Source organism: Microtus oregoni, unplaced genomic scaffold (genome assembly GCF_018167655.1).
Source record: "Microtus oregoni isolate MIOR12 unplaced genomic scaffold, Mior012 000006F_ref0000085, whole genome shotgun sequence".
In the NCBI taxonomy this organism is placed as follows: domain Eukaryota; kingdom Metazoa; phylum Chordata; class Mammalia; order Rodentia; family Cricetidae; genus Microtus; species Microtus oregoni.
Window position 1 is genome coordinate 49,092,469 of NW_024543065.1, and position 27,049 is coordinate 49,119,517.

Genomic DNA, 27,049 nt, shown 5'->3' on the forward strand with positions numbered 1-27,049 from the left:
ACAGAGATCCGCCTGCCTCTGCCTCCCGAGTGCTGGGATTAAAGGCGTGCGCCACCACCGCCCGGCTTCTCTCTATTCTTATAATGCAATGCTGAAATTAGTTGTTCATTAAATTATTCTGTCTGGATTTTAATCACTCTGTGATCTATTTTATTAGACTTTTCTAAGGCCTATATCTTAGCAACCAGATTAATCAACTTGTTTAATGATAAGACGCAAACCATAATGCTGAGAATGTTTACAATTGACATTACATAAATCCCATCTAAATTAGATATCCTCTCATTTATTCATTCCATTTTCAAACTGTCTAGTATATCATCATACAGAGATCCAAATCTCTCCATTGTAATGTTTTCCCCCCATTTTTAATGTGGAAAAAATCTCTCTTTAATTAATTCCTCCCCTTAAGAATTCAAATCTACCAATGATATTGATGAAAATGTGAGGTTGATTGCTTTGCATAGAACATTAAAAACCTGACTGGATTTCAAGGCAGTTATTTAGTTTGGCAGCAGTCCAAGAATGGTGCTGGGTGGGGGAGAAGAAAAGAAAGTAGAGTTGGGTGGAGCTGGTACAGCTCTGGCGAAAGCCTCATGTGCAGCCCTAGCCTTTGTTGGTGGCTAAAATGCCTCAGGCAAATAGTTTTTTTTTTTGTGAATTTTTACCTCAAATGTAAGGCATCAAATGTAGCATTAATAATAAAAACTCAGAGACAAAAAATTGGGGTTTAACCTGAAAACCGGAAAAGCAAGATAACCAAGTCACTAGAGAAGCCTTACTTCTACCAAAGGTGGTCAACTGCAAACTAACCAGACTAAGCCTCTCTCGCCTCCAATTTTATAGTCCCTCTAGTGCTGGGATTAAAGGCGTGTGGCTCCCAAACACTGGAATTAAAGGTGTAAGCCACCATCACCTGGATTTGTTTCTGCATTGATCTTGTGTAGCCCAGGATGGCCTTGAATTCACAGAAATCCATCTGACTCTGTCTCCCAAATCCTGGGATTGAAGGTATGTGTCACCATTGCCTGACCTCTAGTGGCCTTAGCTTTGCCTCTGGCCTTGAGGCAAAATTTATTTATCAAAATACAAGTAATACACCATTATAGTTCCCACTGGGTACTAAGTTGGCTAAGGGTTACCACCCACAGTGGACTGTACCTTCACACTTCAATCAATAACTAAGTTAGTGCTGTATATATGTACCCTCAGAACAAGCTAATGGAAGAAATTTGTAGATGTTCTTCAGGTATTTCTAACTTGTGTCAGGTGACACAAACTAACCAACACACCTGTTGTACAACCTGGTTCATCAGGTTATTTTTAGCAAGTTTTTCTTCTAGTTTCTATAAGTCAGATCAGTATTCACATGAACTTCAAGACAGATGTCTACATGGTCTAAGAGAAGGGGTATTAATTCCCATGGTTAGAGGAAGTTCTGCTGGAAACCTTGTCCTGACCCTTCACATTTCTAGATAATTCTTAGAGTCATTCTTCATCCTTAGGGGACTAGTGGCTCATGTCAGTCATCATGAAACATCCAAGCAGCATGGCTTAGTTGTGGACCACTGAGGTGAAAGGAGGTCTGTTCCTGGTATCCTGACTGAAGTGTCTGTTCACACATCAAGTCCTTAGGACAGGTTGTAAGGCTTCCCAGAGAAGTGCAACGGAACTCTCATCACCAACTACCTGTAGGACAGCCTTAGACAGAAAAGCCTTGGAGGGTTTTAGCTCATGTTGAGGATAGGAGATCAGTGTACCTGGAGAGATGCAGCACTTCATCCTACAAAGAGACCTTTGGTCTGTCTACCATCAAGTTCTGTAGCTCAGTTCACACATCAAAAAGTCTGTAATACATCCCCGCTATCTCCGAACCCTCAGATCTTCTTGCATATGACTGTGGTCAACCTTCCCATGTATATTCTTCAGGTTCTGGTTGGCAGGGAGGTTAGTGACCAACACTCATGGACACAGGCCCTTGCAAGGGTCAGAGGTCCCACACAGGGCAAGTTTCTCTCTGTTGTCTGCACAGCACTCAAGCCTCAGTTTCAGCCTAGTGCAGGGCAAGAACATGGTAACATTAATACCTGAACCTGAGACTCAGAATATAACCCACCCTGTGGTAGATAAAGCCACAAACAAGTGTTGTTCTCACCATCATCAAAGAAGTTTGTTTTTTGCACTTATGGAAACTACCAAAGAAACCCAAAAACTTGTCCAAATGGCAAGATCAATGAAACACCATGGGTTTCATGAGTTGATCTATCTATATAATGCAACTCCCTTGTTTGAGGCCCAGGGAACATCACAGAAGAATATGTAGAAGAATTTAAGAGCCAGAGAACCATGGCATCTTACATGAGATTGTGTTTTCTAAATATGACAGGATAGCTGCACCCGAGAAATATTAACTATATGGCCACCTAAACAGACCTGAAAATGACAGCACCTATTGATATGGTGGCATGGATGGAGAAATCTCATGAGGTTCCAACCCTAAATCAAGAGCTACAGGCAATTATTGAGTACTGAGTAGGGAGAACCAGTATTCTCCAAGGATGAGTCCTCCTGTAGGTCACCAACCGCAAGTGGTCAGATGTAAACACATACAGAGATGAGTAACACTAAATGGGCCCAATTGATGATATTTACCTATTTATTATAAATATATATGTAATAATAAAAATTAAAGAAGAAGTCATGACAACATGGCCCGGGTTATTGCTAAAGACCATGTGTGAGTCCATGGTCCTACAGTGTTGGGGTCTGTGTTGATGTCCCTGGCTCATATTGCTGCCATACCCATGGTCTTGGCTGCAACCTAAGATCATGTTAGTGTCCAAAGGTTGTGCTGCTGGCAGGGCCAGGCTGATTTGGGTGGCCAGGGCTCTCAACTGGGCCATGGTATCATCTGAACCAGGGCTTCTGCAGAGGGCCATGTCTGGGTCTATGGCCCTACTGCAGCCTGGGTCTGTGTTGATGTCTATGGCTTCTTAGACCATCAAAGCCCATGCTGATGCTAGGAGTTTGGCCCACCACCTGGGGTCATATTGATAAACAAGGGCCATGCTGTTGCAGGGGCCATGTTATTCAGGGTCCATGGCCCTGCAGAGGTTAGGAATGAGCTTGTGTCTGTGGCTACAGTTGCCACTGAGGGCTTTGTGGATGCTCAGAGTCTAGACGGCCACCTGGGAGCATGTTGATACCTGGAGGCCATGTTGCTGCAGGGGCCATGGTGATCTGGGTGGCCTGTGTTGGAACCATGCTTTATTGAGCCAGCTCTGCCCTTCACTGGCCTTGAGATGGTTGACCCTGCCTCTTTCTGGATACTGTAGCAGGAGAGTTGGCTCTACCTATCAGGGAGAGCTCACCTCTGCACTTGGGAGAAATGGCCTCAACCCTTATGATAGGCATGCACCTCACCTGGAAAGTATAGGAGAGCTGACCCTGTGGTTGGGGATCCAGGTGACCTGACTCTGAGAACATGAGAGCAGGAGAGCTGAACTCCTCTCTTCTGCCATGTGATGGCATGGGTGAAAAAAAGATGCCCTTCCCCCTCAGCCCCTTTCTACCTGCGGCAACTGAGAGAGCTGGCCCCAGTGTATGAGACTGAGACACTTCGCCATGTCCCACATCAGCTGCAGCACACAGGAGAGTGGGTCCTCCACTCCACCTGGGAAGTACCTTAGAGCTGACCCTGTTGTCAGGAACACAGGCAAGCCAGGCCCGAGTTCCTGAAGACAGGAGAGCTGACCCCATCGTGCTGTGGGATAATACTCTTGTACATTGTAAAGATTTGTTACTAGTTTAATGAAATGCTGATTGGCCAGTAGCCAGGCAGGAAATATAGGCAGGGCTACCAGGCTAGGACAATTCTGGGAAGAGGGAAGACAAAGACACAGTTACCAGCCAGACACAGAGGAAACAAGATGAGAATGCCTTACTGAGAAAAGCTATCAAGCCATGTGGCTAAACAAAGACAAGAATTATGGCTTAATTTAAATTTTAAGAGCTAGTTAATAATAAGCCTGAGCTAAAAGGCCAAACAGTTTATAATTAATATAAGCCTCTGTGTGTTTCTTTGGGACTGAATGGCTATGGGACTGGGTGGAACAGAAACTTCTGTGCTACACCACCAAACCCCATATGTTCCCTATAGGAATCAGAAGAGAGGGCCCTTTACTCTGCCTGGGAAAAACAATAGAGTTGACCCTGATGATGTGAGTGAGGGGGGCCCCTGATCCAAGGGCCTGACAGCAGGGGAATAGGCCCCACTCATTGCTATAGGCTGCATTGGGTGGGCTAGCTGAGGCAGTGCTGGAAAGCTTTCCTGTGTAGTGACGAGGAGGGAAAGCTAGTGAGCTGACAAACCCAGCTACCACCTAGGCCCAGAACCAGGGCTATGAGTTGGCCTACCCCAGCATCCACTGAATCTATGAGCTTGGAACATGTGAAGGGGACAAACCTACAGATCCAAAGCAGCAGTATCTCCATGACATAGGACAACAACAGGCAATCCAAGAAGAGCCTCAGTGAGAGTCCACTATCAGTAGTGTAGCAGAAACTAGAGGCCTTAAGACAGACCAATGACCCAAGGCAATGAGCACTTGCAAGTAAAGATGAATGGAATTAAGGGCAAACTGTGTGACTCAATGGGTCACACTGCAGTTTCCACAACAAGATTATTTTTTGTTCTTGTTTTATTTGTTTTTGAGCTTTCTTTTAAATTTAGTTTTGTTTTGGGGGATGCTCACAAGGGCCATGAGTGCATGTGAGGAGGCAGGGAGATAAGTGATCCAGAATGCATGATGTGAAATCCACAAAGAATAAAATTTCAAAAGGAGAGGTCATGAAGATGAGAGGGAATGGAAGGCATGGGGCCAGAGGTAGAAGTGGGGGGTGGGTAAGATGATGCAAATAAAATAAGCATGTAGAAAACTCTTAAAAAATACTTCTAACAGATCTGACCCTGTAAACAGGAATTCGGGTGAGTCATCCCTGAGGGCATGAGAGTGAGATAGTAGAAATTGCCTTTCTCACCCGCAGTGTGGTGGTGAGGGCGAGGGAATGACGCCCTAACCCCTCACTTCTGCCAACTGTAGCAGACAAGGGAGTTGACCCTCCCCTTTACCAGCTGCAGCACTCGGGGAATCAAGCTCTGCACCCTGTCTGGGCAGCACAGTAAGCCCTGTTGATGGGAGTGTGGGTGAGCTGCCTGGAGAATGTGAGCATGGGAGACTGGCCCCACCCCTCATTTGTTATGTGGTGTCTGGGGCAAAGGAGAATTGTTTCCCTCCTTCCGGCCTATGGTGGGTGGGAGAACTGGCCTGAGGTCATGAGAGCAGAAGACCTATCCCTTGCCCCTTACCAGCTGCATCAGTAGGGAGTGTGGCCCTTGGACCTCACCTGGGCAATACAGTAGAGCTGACTTTGATGGTACAGGTTTCAGGATAACTGGCCTGTTGACGAACCCTGCAACTACCTGGGTCTAGAACCAGGATGTTGGCCCACCCTAGCATCTACCCCATCTATGATCTGCTGGAGCATGTGGAGGGGTACATCCTGCAGACCCAAAGCTACAGGATTCCCATGACACAGGGCCACAGCAGGAAAGCCAAGAGGAACTCCGGTGAGGGCCCAGTAATGATGGCATAGCAGAAACCAGAGGCCTTGAACCTGACCAATGACTCTTTGCAACGAACACTTGCAAGTAAAGATGTATGGATAAAGGGATATAGTGAGTGACTCACTGTGTTACACTACAGCTTCCAGGATGAGATTTTTCTTTATTTCTTTTCCTTTTCTTTTATCACCCCCCCTTTTTTTCCTCTTAAATTTTATTTCATGTTAGGAGGGAGGTTGCAAGGGTAGAGACTGGATTAGAAGGGGCAGGGAGGCAAATGGGATCAAGATGCATTATGTGAAAGACACAAAGAACAAAGAATAAATAAAAAGACAAAAACACTTGAAAAAACATTTGAAAAAGAGAAGAAATAAGAGAGAGGGAGAGAGGTGGGAGGAGCGAGAGAAGAAGAAACAGCTTCCATGAGGCTGGTCATGGAGGGAGGCCAAGAAGCCTCTTCTGAGGGCAGTCTCCATTTCTGGGCAACACCATTGAGCAGTCTTCTCCCACATCTCGGAGCAGAGGAAAGGTCTGATCCTTTATAACCTCACAGGGGCAGGTGGAGTTTCTCACTGCATTTTGTTCAGTGTAGTGAATGTGACAAGGAATACGGAGGAACCAGGTGTTGTAAACTGAGAGTTGTCAGGTCACAGCACAGACAGCTCCTACTCTCTGTCCTAGAGGAGCTGCAGGAGATGTGGCCTGACTAAGGCTGTGCGAATCTGGCCTGTGCAGACCTGTGTCCTAACATAAAGATGCCGAGACCATGACTTGGCAGTGGGGGTGAACGTAGAGAATGGCTGGAGTCTTCTAAGATAAGAGCTTGAGAGGGGACCCAGGTTATGCACTTGTGTTGGTGTAGGTGGGGCAGAGGGAGACAGAGGCTCATCAGCAGGAAGTTCTGAGTGAACAGGACGTGGAAGGAGAGGGGAAAGCCTACTCTGAGTTATCACCTTTGGCCATTATATTCTGAATACTCTTGTTCTCAACTATGGCAAGGTGACTGTCAAAATAAAATTTAGACCTGGGTGGCCACTGAGATGACTCAGTGGGTAAAGGCAGTTGTGTCAAGGTAGTGTTGCTGAGTCAATTCCTAGAGCCTATGGTGGAGGGAGAGAGCCAACTTCCTCATCTCCTTTAACTTCCGTATACGTGAAGTATCTTTCCCTCATCCATTGATGTACACATGTGTAAACACACATAGATGTTTGTTCTCACTCTCACATACATAAAAAGACTGTGGTAATAGTCCATCATGAGACTTCCTCAAAAGGCCATGCCCTGGTATATTCATTCATTCATTCATTCATCCATCCATCCATCCATCCATCCATCCACAGGTGTCTGAGCCTTTCCAGTACCTTGACCTTCCCAGAAAGAAGCTAAATTCTGTCCCCTCAAAGCTCAAGTTGCCATGGACTGGAAGGCAGACTGGCATCCCGAAGGTGAGGTCAGGGGTGGACTGGAATCCAGTCCATCACATATGGAGACTGAGGATGGACACAGCTGCTGAGAGCACAGGGCACAGCTTTCCACCATATGCAAAGGGAACATGATGCCTCTTTCTTCCCTTCTAGCCTCACTTTTACCTAATTTTTAAAAAAGCTTTTTAAAATATCTATCTATATTTACGGGTGTTTTGTCTGCATGTGTGTCTGAGTACTACCTGTCAGAGTGCGGAACCTGCAGAGCTCTGAAGAGGGTGCCGAATCTCCCAGAAATGTAGTTACAGGCAGTGGTGAGCAGCCATGTGGGTGCTGGGAATTGAACCCAAGTCCTCTGAAGGAGCAGCCAGTGCTCTTACCCAATAAGCCTTCTCTCCAGTTGCTAGTCTCTCTTTTAACATTTTAGCGCCATCCTTGTACTTCTCCGCTCACTATAGAATCACAGTTCCACAATGCAGCAGAAGGGAAACCATCTATCTGTTCTTAATCTACCAGAGAATGCTGAGACCTTTCACTGTGCAATAGCTACCTATCTTAGAGTGCTGGGGCCCGCACACACTGGCAGAGTGACAATGTGTACTAACGGGTCTCTGCTGCTCGGGAATGCCACCCACAGGGACACAGGGCTTTTCACCCTACAAACCTGAAATACTGAGGTTGAAACTGAAGGAACACATGTGTGTCACCATATAAACAGTCTGTGGTTCTTCGTGCCCTCCTGGTAGCAGGTGAGATTGTGTCAACTTTACACACATAGGAATGTCAGCTCTGGACTGTACTTAATACCTCTCAGTAATTTTTGGTCTTATTGGGGTTTGGGTATTTAGTGCAGGGCACACCCAGTCTGGACAAATGGCAATATCAGAAGCTTTGGTGTGAATTCACCCTGCCGAAAGCAGGATGTGCGGTGGAGTAACACAGTCACAGGATCAGAACAAGTCCTGATGGTTTGGGTCTCAACAGAAAGAACTTGGGACTCAGGAAGGGTTTGGCTATGGGAAATACGGAACCATATTAGAGCGGGGGAACCATTGGAAGTCCTGGTTCCAGATCATTGTCCTAGAATCCTGACTCTAGGTGAGCTGGGGAGTGTGGGAAAGGTTAGAATCTCACCGGCTAGACCCAAATAGGGAAGAATGATTGATCAGCTGCCTGAATCTCCTAGCTCATGGAACCAGCAAGTGCACTACCAAGAGAGCCACAATTAGGCTAGGTCACCTGGGCATGTCCTTCTGAGTCTCAGCATGGAGAACACAGCTGTGCAGGTGTCTAGGCCCTTAACCAACTGTTTTGACGGGCTTATGAGACTTTACAGGAATGTCAGAGTCCCCAAGGGGAGGAACAGAAGACACAGGTGGTCCCAATGACTCCATGTCCTGAGGGATTAAGTGTAGCAAATTGTCTCCTGCAGGTAAATAGTAACAGAAGCTGCTGATCTGGACAGCTGTCCTGTCCCAGTGTCAGGGCCTTGATCATAGTTAAAGCAACATTATAGATATTGCAACATCCATTTGTGATGTGTGTTACCCTGAGAAACTGAGACATAAAAACATAGTGGCCGTGGGTGGTAGATGTGACAATCTATCTGTCTGCAGCCAGGTGTCTGGTGTTTCCCTCTTGGAGGCCTTCTCAGGTGTCTGTGGATTGGGGAGGAACTGTTCTTCACAAATGTTAGTCTTGGTCATCTTCAGCTCAATGGGACATATTATCTAGGACATGAAAACCAATGGACAGTTAGGTTTGACTCTAGAACTAAGCCATCCGCCTCTGGACAATTTCTGCAAAATTCTAGGACTCTGAAGCCCATGTATTGGACAGGAAATCATGTGTTTCCTGGTGTGCCTCTGTCACTTCTGGAAGGTGAAGGACAGGGCTTTGCTTTGTCCCTTCCAATAGATCCTGCCTCTAACACAGCACTCTCTCTGCTCAGAGACTCACCGATTTCACACAGCTGTAGCATCTGTCTCTCATCAGACTTCATCGAACTACATAGAGAAATAATCTCTGGAGTCCGTGCTGCGGCGGCTCCGTGACAGGTTCGGCCTCTCACGTGCCTCCCATCCAGCGCCGCCACAAGAGGAAGGTTAGCGCAGTTGGAGTGGTGAAGGCGGAGCCCAAGCACCGCTTGCTCTGCGAGGCTGTCGGCCAAGCCTGCCCCTGCCAAGGTGGACGGGAAGCCGAAAAAGACCGCGGGAAAGGATAAGTCATCGGATAAAAAAGTGGCGGACAATGAGGGCTGCTGAGAAGCCAAGGACAATGGCACTGGGTTTTGATCCTACTTCATGTTCGGGCTTTGTGGGAGCCTAGCCAGTTTGGATGTTCACCTTCCTAGACCAGGATGGAGGGGGGAGGACCTTGGACTTTTCACAGGGCAGGGAACCCTGACTGCTCTTTGGACTGGAGAGGGAGGGGGAGAGGAGTGGGGGGAGGGGGAGAGGAGTGGGAGGAGGGGGAGGGAAATGGGAGGCTGGGAGGAGGCAGAAATTTTTTTTTCAATAAAAAAAAAAATTAAAAAAAAAGTGCAAGCGAAAGGGAAGCGGGGAGCAAAGGGCAAACAAGCTGAAGTGGCCGACCAGCAAACCACGGATCTGCCCGCAGAGAATGGAGAGACGGAAAACCAGAGTCCAGCCTCTGAAGAAGAGAAAGAAGCCATCCATCCGACTAACCATCCATCATGTCTGTCAGTGTCCCCGCCTCCCTTCTTGTACAATCCAGAGGAATATTTTTATCAACTATTTTGTAAATGCGAGTTTTTTAGTAGCTCTAGAAACATTTTTAAAAGGTGGGGAGAAATCCTGCCTCATCCCATTTTTTAAGTGTAAATGATTTTTTTAAGAGGTTAAATCACTTGCTGGTTGTTTATTTTTTGGTACAACCAGAAAATAGCAGGATACTGAATCAGGAGAGGCTGTGACTGTCTCGGCGGTCACCATAACATTCCGTAGAGGGGGCTAGTTTTATATCCTACAACACAAAGCATATACTAAGTGGTAATTTGGAGTGTCGGTCGTGCATTTGTGTCTGGAATATTTTCCGTTATATCCCGTGTCGTGTTTTGTAGAACTGTTGGCTAAAATCCCACTCCTCGGTCTTTGCTTGTCAGGACTGTCTGCCCACGGCAGTCCGTTTTCCTAACAAGTGTAACAATGTGCTGGGAAACATTGAACTTTAGAGTCTGTCCTGTGCGTGACATACAATGGTGAGTCAGTGGAGTTGAGGATTGTGAGCATTTGATTGTTATGTGAGGTCTTGGGGAAGACTTGCCAAGTTTGGGGATGGAACATCAATTGGAATAAGTTCAAAGAGAAACAACACATGGCTCTTTTGGGTACGTGGACACAATGTATGACTCCTCAGAGTTTGGGTACATGTTTTAAGAATTGAAATGTCTGTGTACTTTACGCCTCAACCAATAAAATCTCCGTTGTGAAAGAGTAAAAAAAAAAAATAAAAAAATAATAATCTCTGCAGGGATTGACCTTATATCCTGGGTAGTAGTAACAATGGTCTTTTATGGAGAAAGTTAGAGTTATTGCACACTTCAAAGAGATACTATGGCCTTCTACAGACCAGGATTTCTCTTTCCATATGCTGACATCACATATGACTCTATACTGTTTGCTACAGTTATTCCAGATGTCCTGCTCTGATCCCCCTCCACACTATTCATTTCTATACAGGGTAAAGCCTCTATACAGGGTAAAACCTCTTCTTCCATGCAGCCTCTCACTCACTTTTACAGGACTTTTGGCTCATCAATGGGAAGCCACTGTCATCCTCCCAAGAACTCCTTATCCCCAACATCATCCCCCATGTCCATAACTCTGCCATTGGTCTCAGTGGGACTACAGGCAAATGGATCTCTGAAATGTTATCACTGAGTTTTGGGGTGAGACCTTGGTTTTAGGAATAGACACAGGATCTAATTTCTAGCCAACGTCCATGGGCACAAAAAAATCTCAATTTCTTGTGAGATTCTTTCTTCATCTTTTCTTCTTGCATCTCTGATTTCTTTTGGGTGACCCTGGATTGGTCTTGAAGTGAGATACTCCTAGGTTGTAAGTGCTTCCCAAGGTGAAGGTCTGTACTGAAGGTCAAGTAGATTTTTCTTTCTGTCATTGGCTCATGCCTTTCTGTCTCTTCCATTTGCTTTTATGATCTCCATGAGCCAGAAGGGTTATCCAGATCTTTGAATCATGCTCATGTTCCTTTATCCCAAATGCTCTCAGCTCCTGTCTAGTCTCAACTGGTGACTAGCTTCTGTTCTGTTTCCAATGGAGCCAGAAGAGGCAGATGGTGGACTTGCCTGGGAGGCCTGTTCTGAGTCAGAAAGAAACCCATACATATTGATTGATGAATGATAGATTGATTTTCCTATTGTGTTGGCTGTAGTGTCCCCTCCGTCCTCTCTTTCTAGTACCTCCTCCACCATCCTCACCCCAATCCACATCTCCTCTATTTCTATTCAGGAAATGACAGATCTCCTGTGGATATCAACAAAGCATGGCATATCAAGTTGCAGTAAGACTAAACACCTCCTCATGTATTAAGGTTGGGCAAAGCAACCCAGTATGAGGAATAGGGTTGCAAAAGCCAGCAAAAGAGTCAGAGACAGGCCCTGCTCACACTGTTAGGAGTCTCACAAGAAGACCACGTTACACAACTGTAACATATGCATAGTGCCTAGGTCAGACTCATGCAGGCTCCCTGGTTGTCAGTTCAATCTCTGTGAGCCCCTATGAGTCTAGGTTAGTTGATTATGTGGCTATTCTTGTGGTGTCTTTGAACCCTCTGGCTCCTATGATCCTTTCTCCCCCTTTTTCTACAAGATCCTTTGGGCTCTGCCTAATATATAGATGTGGGTCTACATCTGTTTCCATCAGTTGTTAGACGAAGCCTCTATGATGACAATTGGACTACACATCAATCTATGAGTATAGTAGAATATAGTAGAATAGCACATCAAAATTTTTTTTCTTTAGGCATCTTTGGTTCTATCCTAGGTCTGTGAGTCATTCAGCCTTTGATTCCTGGTGCTCCAGGCAGTGTCATGGGTGAGTTTACTCTCCTGGCATGGGGCTTAGGCTAGACCAGTCATTGGTTGGCCACTTCCTCAATCTCCAGGTCACATCCCATAGGTGGGACACACTGTAAATTGAAGGTTATGTGGGTGGGTCAGTGTCCCAATCCCTCCACTTGAAGTCTTGCCTGGTCACAGGAGATGGCCAGTTCAGGCTATATGTCCACTATTGCTATAGTACTAGCTAGGGTCATCATTGTAGATTTTTGGGAGAGTCCCATGTGCTGGGTTTCTACCTGACTCTAAATGCCACCCCTCATTTACAGTAATATATTTCTGTACTCTCCCCTTCATCTTTCTTCAACTTAATTACTCATGTTCTTGTACCCAGCTGCCCACAGTCCAGAAACTAATGTTTAATGATGCTGTTTTATTGAGACTTCACAATGTCTCTGCATATCAGAAATTTCCCTGGGCTCAGGTCCTGGACATGTGAAAAGTGAACCCAGGGCAGGTCCAGTTTTGAGGGTCTTGTGATGACCCTGGAAAACAGTAACAGACTCTCAGTTGGAGAATGGGTAGCTTCCTGTAGAGTCTTTCTGTGGAGGAGGAGGACTTAGTAGTTCGAAACAATGTTCTAGTTAGCATTGACTCTCAGCTTGACACATCTCAAAGTCACTTGGGGGAAAAAGAATCTTAACTGCGTAACTGTCTTTATCAAGTTTGTCTGTGGGCATATCTATGAGCGTTTGTCTTAATTGATGCAGGAGGGCCCAGGTCACTGTAGGCAGCACCATCCCTAGGCAGATGGCCTTTGATTGTATAGACACCTTGCTAAGTGTAAGATAGAGCCAGCAAATGAACCATCAAGCAACACATTTGCTGCCTTGACTTCTTTCAGAGCTACACTGTGACCCTGGGATGAGCTGTTGTTCTCTGAGGGCATGGGGATGCTTATCAGTCTAGTTGTTCCTGTGTTGCTTGGAGGAGAAACATAAAGGGAAGTTGAGATGGATGCCAGAAGCACTGGGAGTGCCTTGCATATAAATACCACCACCCACAGCCCACTGGATTCTCTGAAGTGCTCCTGTCTGGGAAGACACTCAGCTCAGAGGGAGGAAGGACAGCAGAGACCGAGGGCTTTGCTGAAGCTGAAACTTTTCTCCTCAGAAGGAGGACTGCACAGTGGGAAGAGAGATGGAGGTGTCCTCTATGATCCTCCGCAAGGGCTACACTCCTTGGCAGGGGCTCCTGCTCACAGGTAAGTGGACCCACTCTCTGACTGTGGGTTGAAGGAAACTCAATAGCTGCTTGGAGTCTCCTAAGGGGGACAGGATGCTGAGAGGAGACTTGGGGTTTCTGTTTGCAGCCATGGGGCAGAAGGTACAGTAAGAGACAGAGGCTCAGCAGCCCGAAGCTCTGAGAGGATGGGAAGTGATGATGGCAAGAGACAAGCCTCCAACACTCCATATTCACATTCACTTACATTGTCTGCAATGTTCCGAAGTCTGATGTCCCCAACAATGACAGGGTGACCCTCCAAATAGAAATCAAACAGGGATGGGCCAGTGAGATGGCTCAGTGTGTGGAGACATGACAACCTGAATCCAGTCCTCAGTTCCCACAGGGTAGATGAAGAGAACAAACTTTTTCAGGCTCTTTAATGCCCTCCACATGTGTGCTGTGGCACAGCCCTGCACATGTGCACACTGAAACATGTGCCTTCAGAAATACACACATATGGTAAATAAATAAACATATAGTATATAAGTAAAAACAATTAAATCTTTTTTGTTTTGTTTTTCAAGACAAGGTTTCTTTGTAATTTTGGAGCCTGTCCTGGAACTAGCTCTGTAGACCAGGCTGGCCTCTAACTCACAGAGATCCACCTGCCTCTGCCTCCCAAGTGCTGGGATTAAAGGCGTGAGCCACCACCACCAGGCTAAAAAAATTAAATCTTGCTGGGATGTGGTGGTGCACGCCTTAGGGGGCAGGAAGACCTATGTGAGTTTAAGGCTAACCTCGTCTACAAAGTGAGTTCCAGGACAGCCATGACACAGAGAAATCCTGTCTCAAAACCTCCCCCCACATTTAAAAAATTAAATCTTACTTGAGTATAATTATTATCATTTGCTCCAAACCCGGGGTCTATGTAGATAAATCCACAGAGGCACTTTCCTTTCTTTATTCCTTCATTCTTTCTGTTTTTCCTCTCTCCATCAGGAACTGAATCTTCCAGAAGGTCACACTAATAATCCTTGTCCTCACAAAGCCCTGGTTCTAGTGGACTGGAAGTCAGTGTATCTAGAAACCAATGTCAGGGGTTGACTGATAACACAAAGGGAACAGAGAAAAATCAGAAAGTGAGGACCCTCTAGAGGGGGAGGAAGTTGCAGTGACTCCTTCACACCAAATACTCTTTATGTGAGGAGAGATATGGGGACACTGTGGGTGGGGTGCAGACATATGAGTGAGAAGATGGTTCCCTAGAGAGAAAAAGACACCGTCAGAGGCTGAGGGAATGGAGACCATGTTGCTCACCTCCATCAAGAAGCGTGGTCACAGCCCTACCCACACACTTAAGCTGAATCACGATCACATCTGCTCAGTATTGATGCTTTTTCTCTCTTCCCTTCTAGCTTCCCTTTTAACTTACTGGTATCTACCCATCACTGCCCAAGTCACCATTGAATTAGTGCCACCCAACGTGTTCCAAGGAGAAAATGTCCGTCTAGAGGTCCACAATCTGCCAGAGGACTTTCTAGCCTTTGCTTGGTACAGAGGGGTGACACACATGAAACGCGGAATTGCAGTCTATGCTGTAAGAATGGGTTTAAATGCAACGGGGCCTGCGTACAGTGGTAGACAGATAATGTACAGTGACGGATCACTGCTGCTCCAGCGTGTCATCCTCAAGGACACAGGATTCTACACCCTACGAGTCTTAAATAGACAAAAAGAAATTGTATCAACAACATCCGTGTTCCTCCATGTGCAGAGTAAGTGGTCCTTTGTGAACTCTGGGTGCCGTGTGGAGTTCATTCCACTGGACACACAGAATCATCAGGTCTGGCCTGTGCCTACCTCCCCTCTGCATTGCATCCCCATGTCAGGGTTTGAGAATTTAGTGCAGGACATACATGGTGGAAAATAACTGTAGTAGATCAGAGCCCTTCATTTAACCTCACCTTGCAGATGGTGGATGCATGCTGTGTAACTCAGTCTGGGATCTCAGCCTTTGTCTAGACTCTTGGGGTTCTCACTGGAAGGTGTCCCCGAGAAAGATCTTGAGGGAATCAATCTTGGGCCTGGCTGAGGAAAACATGGGATCTACAGAGAGATGTGAGCATCAGGATACTCTAGCTCCAGAGCCCTGTTCCAGACTCAACTCCAGGTATCCATGAGAAGCATTTTAGAAAGGTTGGATTTTGACTTCCTTATGGTCGGGAACAGTGCTTTCTAGTACTCAAAGTCTTGTGCTGTCTGGAACCAGCCAGTGCACTGTCATGAGAGCCATAGTTAGACTAGGTCCCCCGGACATCTCCTCCAGAGACTCAGCATGGAGAGCACAGCTGGACAGGTGCCCAGGTCATTAATGAACTCTCCTGATGGGCTTATGAGACTTCACAGGAAGGTCAGGGTCACTAAGGAGAGGGACTGAGGACACAGGTCATCCTGGCAAGCTATTGTTCTCTCTGGTCGAGTTCAGAGAATTCTCTCCTGCAGGCAAATGGCTACAGGCTCTGCTGCAATGCACAGCTCCCCAGCTGTGAGCTGTGGCTTCCCCAGTGATCACCAGGGAGAGCTTCAGAACACACAGTCAACACTCAAAAGTATTTACCTGAACCAAGAACTTATCTTGTTATCTGGTTCCCACCCATGTCCCTACATGCCTCAAAGTCACTGAAACAGCCTTTTCCAAACTACTGGCTGATTCCTGAATCTGCTACACTCCCAGGAGATAATGTACATTCCCCTCTTTGATGTATTTCCTTTGGGAAATATAGCCTAGCCAAGGGGAATCACCTAGAGAGAGGTCCAAGGCATTTATAAATGCCAGGGAGTACATGGGCAGACCCATCACACAGCTCAGCATAAAGAGGAAGTGTGAGCATCGTCATGAAATTGCCCATGAGGTGATGGAGCCCAGAGCCCTCTTTAGAGTGACTCAGGCCACCTCTTCCCACACACTTAGGGTGGGAGACTGCTGACACACCTGGTTCTTGGTCTTTGTCCCAGGTCAGATCCCTGGCTGGTGACTGCAGTGAGAATGGATCTGTCCCCTCCCTGCACATCACTCAGCTGGTCCTTTTGAAGCTCTCGCAAACATTTCTGACACCTCACTGAGAGCAAGTTCCATGTTTCTAGAGTATTGAGGACATAGGGCTGACTGGGTGCCCAGCTGTGTTTCTGTGTCACTCAGAGAGTGCAGAGACTCCATTTTTCATGCTGATAACAAAGGCCAGGACACAACAGAGGGCAGCCCTAGGGTGAGCTGCTGTACTCTCAGGGAACAGGGATGCTCATCAGCCCTTTTGATCACTGTGTGGTGTGGAGGACTGAAACATAAAGAGAGAAAATTAAAAAAAAATATGGGTTAGTACAGAGAGTAAGGGGGCAGAGCAGTGTTTTGAATAGAGAACCCAACAGCCTATGGAACTCTGGGAGATGCTCCATTCTGGGAGGAGGCTCAGTTCACATGAGGGAAGGAGAGTAGAGCTTGGGAGCAGACTTGCCACAGAAGGATGACAGATCAGGCCACAGAGACTAGGGAGACATCCTCTGTCCTCTCTGCAAGGGGTCACTGACTCTCAGAGACTCCTGCTCACAGGTGAGGAGACCACAATTTGACAAGTCTACTGTCTGGAGTCTCCTAAGTGGGACAAGGACCTGAAAGGAGTCTTGGGATTTGTAGGGAAGAAGTCACAGGGAAGTCCAGAGTCTCAGCAACAGGAAGCTCTTGGTGAACAAGAAAAAATAAGGGGAAGTGAAGGCGAGATTGTTTGTACCCAAACTTAATCACTATGACCAAAATAATCTGAGGATTGGTGTTGACAGTTATGACTTCCTAAATAAAAAACCAAACTGGTGTTGATAAGTGACATGGCTCAGGGGATATAGGCATTTGTCTCATTGTCTGATGACCTGTGAACCAAGGATCACAAGTTGCTGCTTGACCTCCATGTAGGTAGTGTGCCTTGCATCCACCTCTACATCCTGAGATGTGACCTTGCACACAAACTGACACACAAATATAATAAGTAAAAGGGAAAAAATCAGGGCATATGGAAGCATGCATCACTGTATTTCCACACCTATGAATTTCTTAAATAAATTCATAAGCATACAGGCTTTTGGGATAGCATTCATTCATTCATTCATTCATTCTCCACAGGTATCTAGTTTTTTTTTTCTAGGCAGATTTACTTTAAAAAAGGTAAGACAAATCCTGTCTCTCACAGTTCTTCACTTCTCATTGACTAGAAGAGAGAGCAGATAAAGAAAGCTCGAAGGAGAAGTCAGGTGTTGACCGAAACCACAAGAGGAGCAAACAGCAACAAAAAGAGTCAGTGAGTTAAGATGCAGGGTGTGTAGGGAAGAGGTCAGGGAGGCATCAGATTCCAACCCCCACCTACACTGATGTGAGCAGGGATACGAGGGCAGCAAGCCTGGGCCATGTTGATAACTGAGGAGAGAGTACCATACAGAGGACATGACACATGAGGGAACTTGGAGTGAATAGAGGCTATGTGCAGACCTCCACCCAGTAGGACAGGGAGATGCTCACCCACAAGCCTGGGCTGAACTATGGACACACCTGCTCAGGACAAAGGGCCTCATTTTACTTAAATACAAAGGTTCAAATAGTGATGGATATTTCTCTTCCCTTCTAGTCTCCATTTCAACCTGTGGGGGCCGTACCACTTCTGACCAACCCACTATTGAAATAGTGCCACCCAACGTTACAGAAGGGGCAAATGTTCTTCTACTTGCTCAAGATCTCCCAGAGGACCTTAAATACTTTTTCTGGTACAAAGGTGTGATTCCATTCACCACCTACGAGATTGCCAGACACACCATAGACAAGAATTCAAGTTTCCCTGGCCCTGCACACAGTGGTAGAGAGACAGTGTACAGCAATGGATCTCTGCTGCTCCACAATGTCACCCTGGATGATATTGGATTCTACACCCTAAAAACTGTGACTAGAGATATGAAACTAGAATTAATACATGAGTATCTACAGGTGAATGGTAAGTGATTCTCTGTGATCATTCTGTGCTGGATGAGACTTAAGACACACAGGACTGCTGTGCTTAGCCTGTTCCTGCCTCCCCTCTGCACTGTGTCCCCATGTTGGGGTTTGAACATTTAGTGCAGGAAAAACATGGTGGAGACAGACAACCATGTATCAGACTCCATCTCATGCTTCCCTTTGTATCAAGGAAGTCCTTGATGGAAAGAAACTCAGCTTAAGATGCCACAGTCAGCTCAGTCTCCTGAGGCTTAGCCATGCATATGAGGAAACCATGGCAACCTCACAGAGAGGTGAATACGAGTCGTCTGCTACTCAACTACATGTGACCCTGGAAAGCGTTTGCCCGGTTTGGTATCTCACTTTTGACAGGGAACAATATTTTTGGCCATGCATGTGGAACTGTGGCATTTATTAGCTCTGAATGTGAGAGCCTCATAAATAAAAACCCAGATATCGACTGAGAGAGAACAGAGGAGTACTGCTTACTGGCTCACTCTTCATGGCTTGCTCAGCCTTCTAATTATAGCTCCTAGAACCTCTAGCCCAGGGCTGGACATATTCTTATTGGGTTGGACCTTTCCATCTCCACCACCAATTAAAAAATGTCCTACAGGTTTCCCAACAGGTCAGTCTTTTTGTGGCATTATTTGATGATTCCTATGTGAAACTGACTCTTGCTAGTGTCAAATTGACAAAAAGCTAGACAACCTAGTTTCTGAGCCTTTCCCAATGCCTGTGCCTGCAAAGAAGACCATAGTGCTCTTGTCTTCACTCAGCGCTAGTCCCAGGGGCTGGAGGACAGAGCAGCAAGGACATACAGAATGTGACGTAAGAGGTTGAATGCAGCCATAAAGAAAATAGGGAAAAAAGAAAGTGAAGATCCAGGTTTTGTAGAGAAAAGGTCAGGGGAGGCATCATCTCAAAACTCAGTGTACATGAGTGTGAGCAGTCTGACTGAGGGCAGGGAGGGGCAGTTGTGTAGACACTTGAGGAGAGAGTTCCAAACAAAGAAAACTATACTTTCAGGGTACTAAGTGAATGGAGGTCGTGTTGCTGAACCCCCACTCTCCCCAAAGCGGGATATACATGCCTACACCTACATCTCTAGGCTGAGTGGTGAGTCCATCTGCTCAGGACAGAGGTAGTTTTCTTTCCACCATGCACATGGAATGCCTTCTTCTCTTCTTATTTCCAGCCTCCGTTTCTACTTGCTGCAACAATCTCAGCTCTGTCCAACTCACCTTAGAAACAGGGTCACAGCATGTTGTTAAAGGGCAAAGCATTGTTCTCCTTCTTCATAATCTGCCAGAAGATCTACTAGGCTTTGCCTGGTACAAAGGACTGTATACCCATCAGCCCTTTAGAATTGTGATCTATGACAGAGCTATGAATTCCATCACCTGGGGGCCTGTCTCCAGCAGAAGAGAGATGCTTCACACCAATGGATCTCTGCTGCTCCAGCGCATCACTGAGAAAGATGCAGGACTGTATACGATACTTACCTTAAACAGAGCTTTACGAGTTGGAACCATATATGTGCATCTTCATGTGAACAGTAAGTAATTCTCTATGGCTTCCAGCTTCTGGGTGTATCTTATCCTACTTAATATACTGAACTGTTGGACTGGGATGTGTCTGCTCTCTCCTCAACTGCATTGTGTCTTCACACTGGGGTTTGGGTCCTTACTTCAGGACACACACAGGATAGACAAATTGCAGTAGATCAGAACCACTCCCCTGTATTTACTGACAAAGCAGAGGACCTGTACTGGGTAAACTCAGTCCTAGGATGTCAGCTGAAGCACAGACACGTGGAGCTCTCACTATGCACACTTCCCCAGCAGGACTCTGGGAGTCAGGCAGGCCCTGGTTTAGGAGGCGGTGGGATCCTCACAGAGAGCACTAGGAAGCCATGGCTGCAAATTTCTGTCCCCGACTGGACTCTAGACGACACTGGGAAGCTTTTTGACACTTCTTGGTTTTGACTTTCTGTTAGGGCTGTTAGGGGAAAAGGTTTTACTGACTGTCTAAGTCCTATAGAGTGGAACCAACTGTGCACTGCAATGACACCTGCTGATTGGTAGGTTACCTGGCATCTCCTTCTGAATCTCAGTGGCAGGTGCTGGGACATAAACAAACTGTTCTGAAGGGTTTAGGAGATGTCACAGGAAGGTCAGGGTCCCCAAATGGCAGTGGGGTGGGGGAAACAACAGAAGAAACAATTCTCCTGGCAGCTCCTTGTCCTCAGGGGTCCAGCCTAGGGAATTTTCTACTACAGACAAAGAATAAAAGATGCTGATAGCTCCCCTATCCCAAGGTCAGGTTTATATCCATTGCTCATATCTAACCTTCACTCGTAGACATGGCAACGATCATTTTAACTCTTATCCTATTATAGGGATACTGAGGCAGAGCAAGCTCAGTGTCTGAATCAGGGTCACGCAGGCCATGGCTGGCATAGTACAAGATATGACTATAGTCACAGTTCTCACTTAACTACCCTGGAGGCTTTAGTAATTGTGAACTATGGAGGGGCTGGCTGAGCTTTCTGAAGGACTACTGTTTTTTTTTTTTCATTTTGTCCACTCATCTGTTTCTTTGCAGAACCTGTGACAGAGCCTTTTCTGCAAGTAAGTGACAGCACTGTCACAGCACAGAGTTCTGTGGTTTTCAGCTGCCTCTCAACTGACACTAGAATCTCCATCCGTTGGCTCTTCAATAACCAGAGTCTGCAGCTCACAGAGAGGATGACTCTGTCCCCAACAAAGTGTGGACTCAGCATAGATCCCGTCAGAAGGGAAGATGCCGGATACTATAAGTGTGAGGTGTCCAACTCATTCAGTTCGGAGATCAGTCTTCCAGTTAGGCTGACGGTGACGAATAAGTGACCTCTCCTCTCATCCTACAGCAGAATGGGGGACATTTCTTCATCAGTGGTGTACAAAATGGAGAAAAGTTATGTGGTAAAAATTGTCACTTACCATTCAGGTACAGCCAGCATGGTGACTCATGCCTGAAACCCTGGGATAAACGTATACACAAGGACAGGCCAGGATTCAAAGTGAGACTCAGTCTCCAAAAAATAAAGACATCAATATGGCAATCAATACTGCAAAGGGGTTAAGATCTTAGGTTGTGAATCAAACATATATCTAACCTTCAGAATCAGTGGGAGTTAAGTTCAGAAACTGCCTCAAATTCTGGATGCTCTGAGTCTCCTGTTAAATGGTGCAGTGTTCGCACACAGGTTATTCTCTCATATGCTCCAATACTTCGAAGTAGCACCAGTGCTGCCTAGATAACAGTGATCCGTTCGATGTGAGGAAGAGTGAGAGGAGAAGGGACTGCTCATGTTTCTCTGTGGACGTAACTGGTTCCTAAGTAGTTTTGATCCACAGTTTGATGCACGGATGCAAAATCCTTTATGTAAAGAAACACTGAACTGTTTTGTTCTGAGAGTGGCATTTACAATGCAATGACCTTGTGCATGATTCTTTACCCTAGTAATATACACATATGTAATATTTTATGACTGTATATAATTAGTCCCTTTAGCTATTGTGAAGCACATAGTATAGTGGTATTAAGCACATTCATATTGTCGTGTGATCATCACCATTGTCCATATCGAAAGCTTTCCCAAACCCACCACGCCGCCTAAGTCCTGTGTGACTCCATCTATTTCTGTCTCTGTGCATGTGACAATTCAAGATACCCGATTGTTTGTGGTCACTTTTAATTCAGAGAAGTACATACAGTTCATGTGGGTGTGTTTTCTCACCAGTTTCAGAAATTTCTGTAGAACTTTTAGAATTTTCTACAGATAAGTTCATGTTATCTGCAGACATATTTTCAGCCAATTGATTGCCATATTTCATTTCTTTGTCTTCCCTTATTGTTCTGTCTAGGACTCCTAAGGGAATACTGAAGTGGCCATAATTGATCCTGGTCTTAGAGGGGAATCCCTCAGTGTCTGCACTAACTACACAGTTGGCAGTGATTTTTCACATGTGCCCCTACGGCACTGGCCTATCCTCTACCCCTAGTTTGGCCTTTTCAGCATTAAAAACTGCTCATGTTTTCAAATGTTTTTTTTTTTATTGATTCAGGTATGAATCAGGTATGGAATCAGTTTTGTGTCTCTTCATGCTTGCATCTCAGTCGGTTCTGGGCTCTTTGGAATTTGTCTGCTTCATTTAACTCAATAGTTTGTATATAGCTATTGAATATTCATGGAGTTCTTAATATTCTGAAGAATGAATAATAAGGTCTCAAATTTCCCTTCTAGAATTAGTAATGTTAATCTTTTTGTTTGTTTGTTTTGTTTTTTGAAACCACGTTTCTCTTTGTAGTTCTGGCTGTCCTGGAACTAGTTCGGTAGACTGGCTTGCCTGGAACTCAGAGATCTGCCTCCCTCTGCTTCCAAAATGCTGGGATTAAAGGTGTGTGACCCCCACCCATCAGTAATGTTATTCTTTAGAAAACAGAGTTAAATAAAAGTTTGTCAATTTTATTAATAACTTTGAAAATGATCTTTTGATTCATTGATTTTTCTTTACTGCTATTATGTATTTGTATTACTATTCTAATTCATGGGAACAAAGGCAGAGATGATGCAGGAAAGATGCTTCCTGACTTGCGCACCATCATTTACTTAGTTACCTTTTCCTTGGATAGCCCAGGATAACCTGCCTAGGAATGACATCACCCATAGCGGGTTGTGCCCTCACACATCAATCAATAACTAAGTTAATGATGTAGAGATTTACCCTCAGAGAACATTAATGGAAGAAATTTCTTTTTTTTTTTTTTTTTTTTTTTTTTTTTTTTTAAATAATTTTTTTTTATTAAGAAAAGAAGAAAAAAAAAACATAAACAAAAAACAAGTTTCCACCTCCTCCCAGCCTCCCATTTCCCTCCCCCTCCTCCCACCCTTCTCCCCCTCCTCCCACCCTTCTACCCCTCCCCCCACTCCTCTCCCCCTCCCTCTCCAGTCCACAGAGCAGTCCAGGTTCCCTGCCCTGTGGTAAGTCCTAGGTCCTCCCCCCTCCGTCCATATCTAGGAAGGTGAACATCCAAACTGGCTAGGCTTCCACAAAGCCAGCACATTAAGTAGGATCAAAACCCCGTGCCATTGTCCTTGGCGTCTCATCAGCCCTCATTGTTCGCCATGTTCAGAGAGTCCGGTTTTATCCCATGCTTTTTCGGTCACAGTCCAGCTGGCCTTGGTGAGCTCCCAGTAGATCAGCTCCACTGTCTCAGTGGGTGGGTGCACGCCTCGTGGTCCCGACTTCTTTGCTCATGTTCTCCCTCCTTCTGCTCCTCATTGGGACCTTGGGAGCTCAGTCCAGTGCTCCAGTGTGGGTCTGTCTCTGTCTCCATCCATCACCAGATGAAGGTTCTATGATGATATGCAAGATATTCGTCAGTATTGCTCTCGGATAGGGTCATTTCAGGTTCCCAATCCTCAGCTACCCAAGGAACTAACTGGGAACCTCATGTTGGGCACTTGGGAGCCCCTCTAGGGTCAAATCTCTTGCTCACCCTAAAGTGGTTCCCTTAACTAAGAATTGTGGTTCCGTGCTCCCCTATCCACCTTTCCTTTATCCCAATTCTCCTGATTCCCCAAATCCCCCCTCCTTCCCTTCTACCTTTTCTCTCCCCATCTCCCCTTACCCCCATCCCACCCCACCCCCAAGATCCTAATTTTCTCCCCGGCAATTGGGTCTACTTCCCTTAGCCAAGAGGATAACTATATGTTTTTCCTTGGGTTCACCTTCTTACTTAGCTTCTTTAGGTTCACCTATTGTAGACTCCGTGGCGCTAATTTATGGCTAGAAACCAATTATGAGCGAGTACATCCCATGTTCATCTTTTTGGGTCTGGGACACCTCACTCAGGATAGTGTTTTCTATTTCCATCCATTTGCCTGCAAAATTCGAGAAGTCATTGTTTTTTACCGCAGCGTAGTACTCTAGCGTGTATATATTCCATACTTTCTTCATCCATTCTTCCATTGAAGGGCATCTAGGTTGTTTCCAGGTTCTGGCTATTACAAATAATACAGCTATGAACATAGTTGAACAAATGCTTTTGTCATATGATAGAGCATCTCTTGGGTATATTCCCAGGAGTGGTATTGCTGGGTCCAGGGGTAAGTTGATCCCGAATTTCCTGAGAAACCGAAACACTGACTTCCACAGTGGTTGCACAAGATGGCATTCCCACCAGCAATGGATGAGGGTACCCGTTCCTCCACAGCCTCTCCAGCAAAGGTTATCCTTGGTGTTTTTGACTTTAGCCATTCTGACAGGTGTAAGATGATATCTCAAAGTTGTTTTGATTTGCATTTCCCTGATTGCTAAGGAAGTTGAGCACGACTTTAAGTGTCTTTTGGCCATTTGAACTTCCTCTGCTGAGAATTCTCTGTTCAGTTCAGTGCCCCATTTTTTAATTGGGTTAATTAGCATTTTAAAGTCTAGTTTCTTGAGTTCCTTATATATTTTGGAGATCAGACCTTTGTCTGTTGTGGGGTTGGTGAAGATCTTCTCCCAATCAGTAGGTTGCCTTTGTGTCTTATTGACTATGTCCTTTGCTTTACAGAAGCTTCTCAGTTTAAGTAGGTCCCAATTATTCAATGTTGCCCTTAATGTCTGTGCTTCTGGGGTTATACATAGGAAGCGATCTCCTGTGCCCAGCTCCTGTAGGGTACTTCCCACTTTCTCTTCTATCAGGTTCAGTGTGTTCGGGCTGATATTGAGGTCTTTAATCCATTTGGACTTGAGTTTTGTGCACGGTGATAGATAAGGGTCTATTTTCATTCTTCTACAAGATGACATCCAGTTGTGCCAGCACCATTTGTTGAAGATGCTTTCTTTCTTCCATTTTATACTTTTAGCTCCTTTATCGAAAATCAGGTGTTCATAGGTTTGTGGGATAAAATCCGGGTCTTCTATACGATTCCATTGGTCGACTTCTCTGTTTTTATGCCAGTACCACACTGTTTTCATTACTGTAGCTCTGTAATAGAGTTTGAAGTCAGGGATGGTAATGCCTCCAGAAGATCCTTTATTGTATAGGATTGTTTTGGCTATCCTGGGTTTTTTGTTTTTCCATATAAAGTTGATTATTGTCCTCTCCAGATCTGTGAAGAATTTTGATGGGATCTTGATGGGGATTGCATTGAATCTATAAATAGCCTTTGGTAGAATTGCCATTTTTACTATGTTGATCCTACCAATCCAAGAGCAAGGGAGGTCCATCCATTTTTTGGTATCCTCTTCAATTTCTTTCTTCAATGCCTTAAAGTTCTTGTCAAATAGATCTTTCACTTCCTTGGTTAGATGTACCCCAAGATATTTTATGCTGTTTTTGGCTATTGTGAATGGTGAAGCTTCTCTGATTTCCCTCTCTGCTTCCATATCCTTTGTGTATAAGAGGGCGACTGATTTTTTGGAGTTGATCTTGTATCCTGCCACATTACTAAAGCTGTTTATCAGCTGTAGGAGTTCTTTGGTGGAGTTTTTGGGGTCGCTTATGTACACTATCATATCATCTGCAAATAACGAAAGTTTAACTTCTTCCTTTCCAATTCGAATCCCCTTGATTCCATTATGTTGTCTTATTGCTATTGCTAGAACTTCAAGCACTATATTGAAGAGGTATGGGGAGAGTGGACAGCCTTGTCGTGTTCCTGAGTTAAGTGGGATGGCTTTGAGTTTCTCTCCGTTTAATTTGATGTTAGCTGTCGGCTTGCTGTATATAGCTTTTATTATATTTAGGTATGACCCTTGTATCCCTAATCTCTCCAAGACTTTTAACATAAATGGATGTTGAATTTTGTCAAATGCTTTTTCAGCATCTAATGAAATGATCATATGGTTTTTTTCTTTCAGTTTATTTATATGCTGGATTACATTGATAGATTTTCGTATGTTGAACCAGCCCTGCATCTCAGGAATGAAGCCTACTTGATCATAATGGATAATTTTTCGGATGTGTTCTTGGATTCGATTTGCCAGTATTTTGTTGAGGATTTTTGCGTCGATATTCATGAGTGAGATTGGCCTGTAGTTCTCTTTCCTGGTTGAGTCTTTGAGTGGTTTTGGTATCAGAGTAATTGTGGCTTCATAAAAGGAGTTTGGTAATGACCCTTCTGTTTCTATCTTGTGGAATACATTAAGGAGTATAGGTATTAGATCTTCTTGGAAGATCTGGTAGAATTCCGCATTGAAACCATCTGGTCCTGGGCTTTTTTTGGTAGGGAGGTTTTTGATAACCTCTTCTAATTCTTCGCGACTAACAGGTCTATTTAGATTGTTCACCAGGTCCTGATTTAACTTTGGTATATGATATTTATCTAAAAAAGTATCCATTTCCTTTACATTTTCCAATTTTGTGGCATATAGGCTTTTGTAGTAAGATCTAATGATTCTCTGAATTTCCTCTGTGTCTGTGGTTATGTCCCCCTTTTCATTTCTGATCATATTAATTTGCAAATTCTCTCTCTGCCGTTTGATTAGCTTGGATAGTGGTTTGTCAATCTTGTTGATTTTCTCCAGGAACCAGCTTTTTGTTTCATTGATTTTTTGTATTATTTTCTGTGTTTCTATTTTGTTGATTTCAGCCCTCATTTTGATTATTTCCAGTCTTCTACTCCTCCTAGGTGAGTCTGCTTCTTTTTTTTCTAGAGCTTTCAGGTG

At 45.1% G+C, this 27,049-nt stretch overlaps 1 protein-coding gene across 1 annotated transcript in view; it reads left to right on the forward strand.

Annotated features, from left to right (window-relative positions):
• Window positions 1-21,235, forward strand: part of LOC121449914 (carcinoembryonic antigen-related cell adhesion molecule 3-like) — a 40,968-nt gene extending 19,733 nt beyond the window's left edge. The window contains 7 exon segments of the mRNA XM_041654575.1: window positions 5,493-5,629; window positions 10,791-10,957; window positions 13,259-13,349; window positions 14,728-15,087; window positions 17,983-18,251; window positions 19,809-19,902; window positions 20,952-21,235. Coding sequence (XP_041510509.1) covers window positions 5,493-5,629; window positions 10,791-10,957; window positions 13,259-13,349; window positions 14,728-15,087; window positions 17,983-18,251; window positions 19,809-19,902; window positions 20,952-21,235 — 1,402 coding nt within the window.
• Window positions 21,236-27,049: the final 5,814 nt, after the last annotated feature.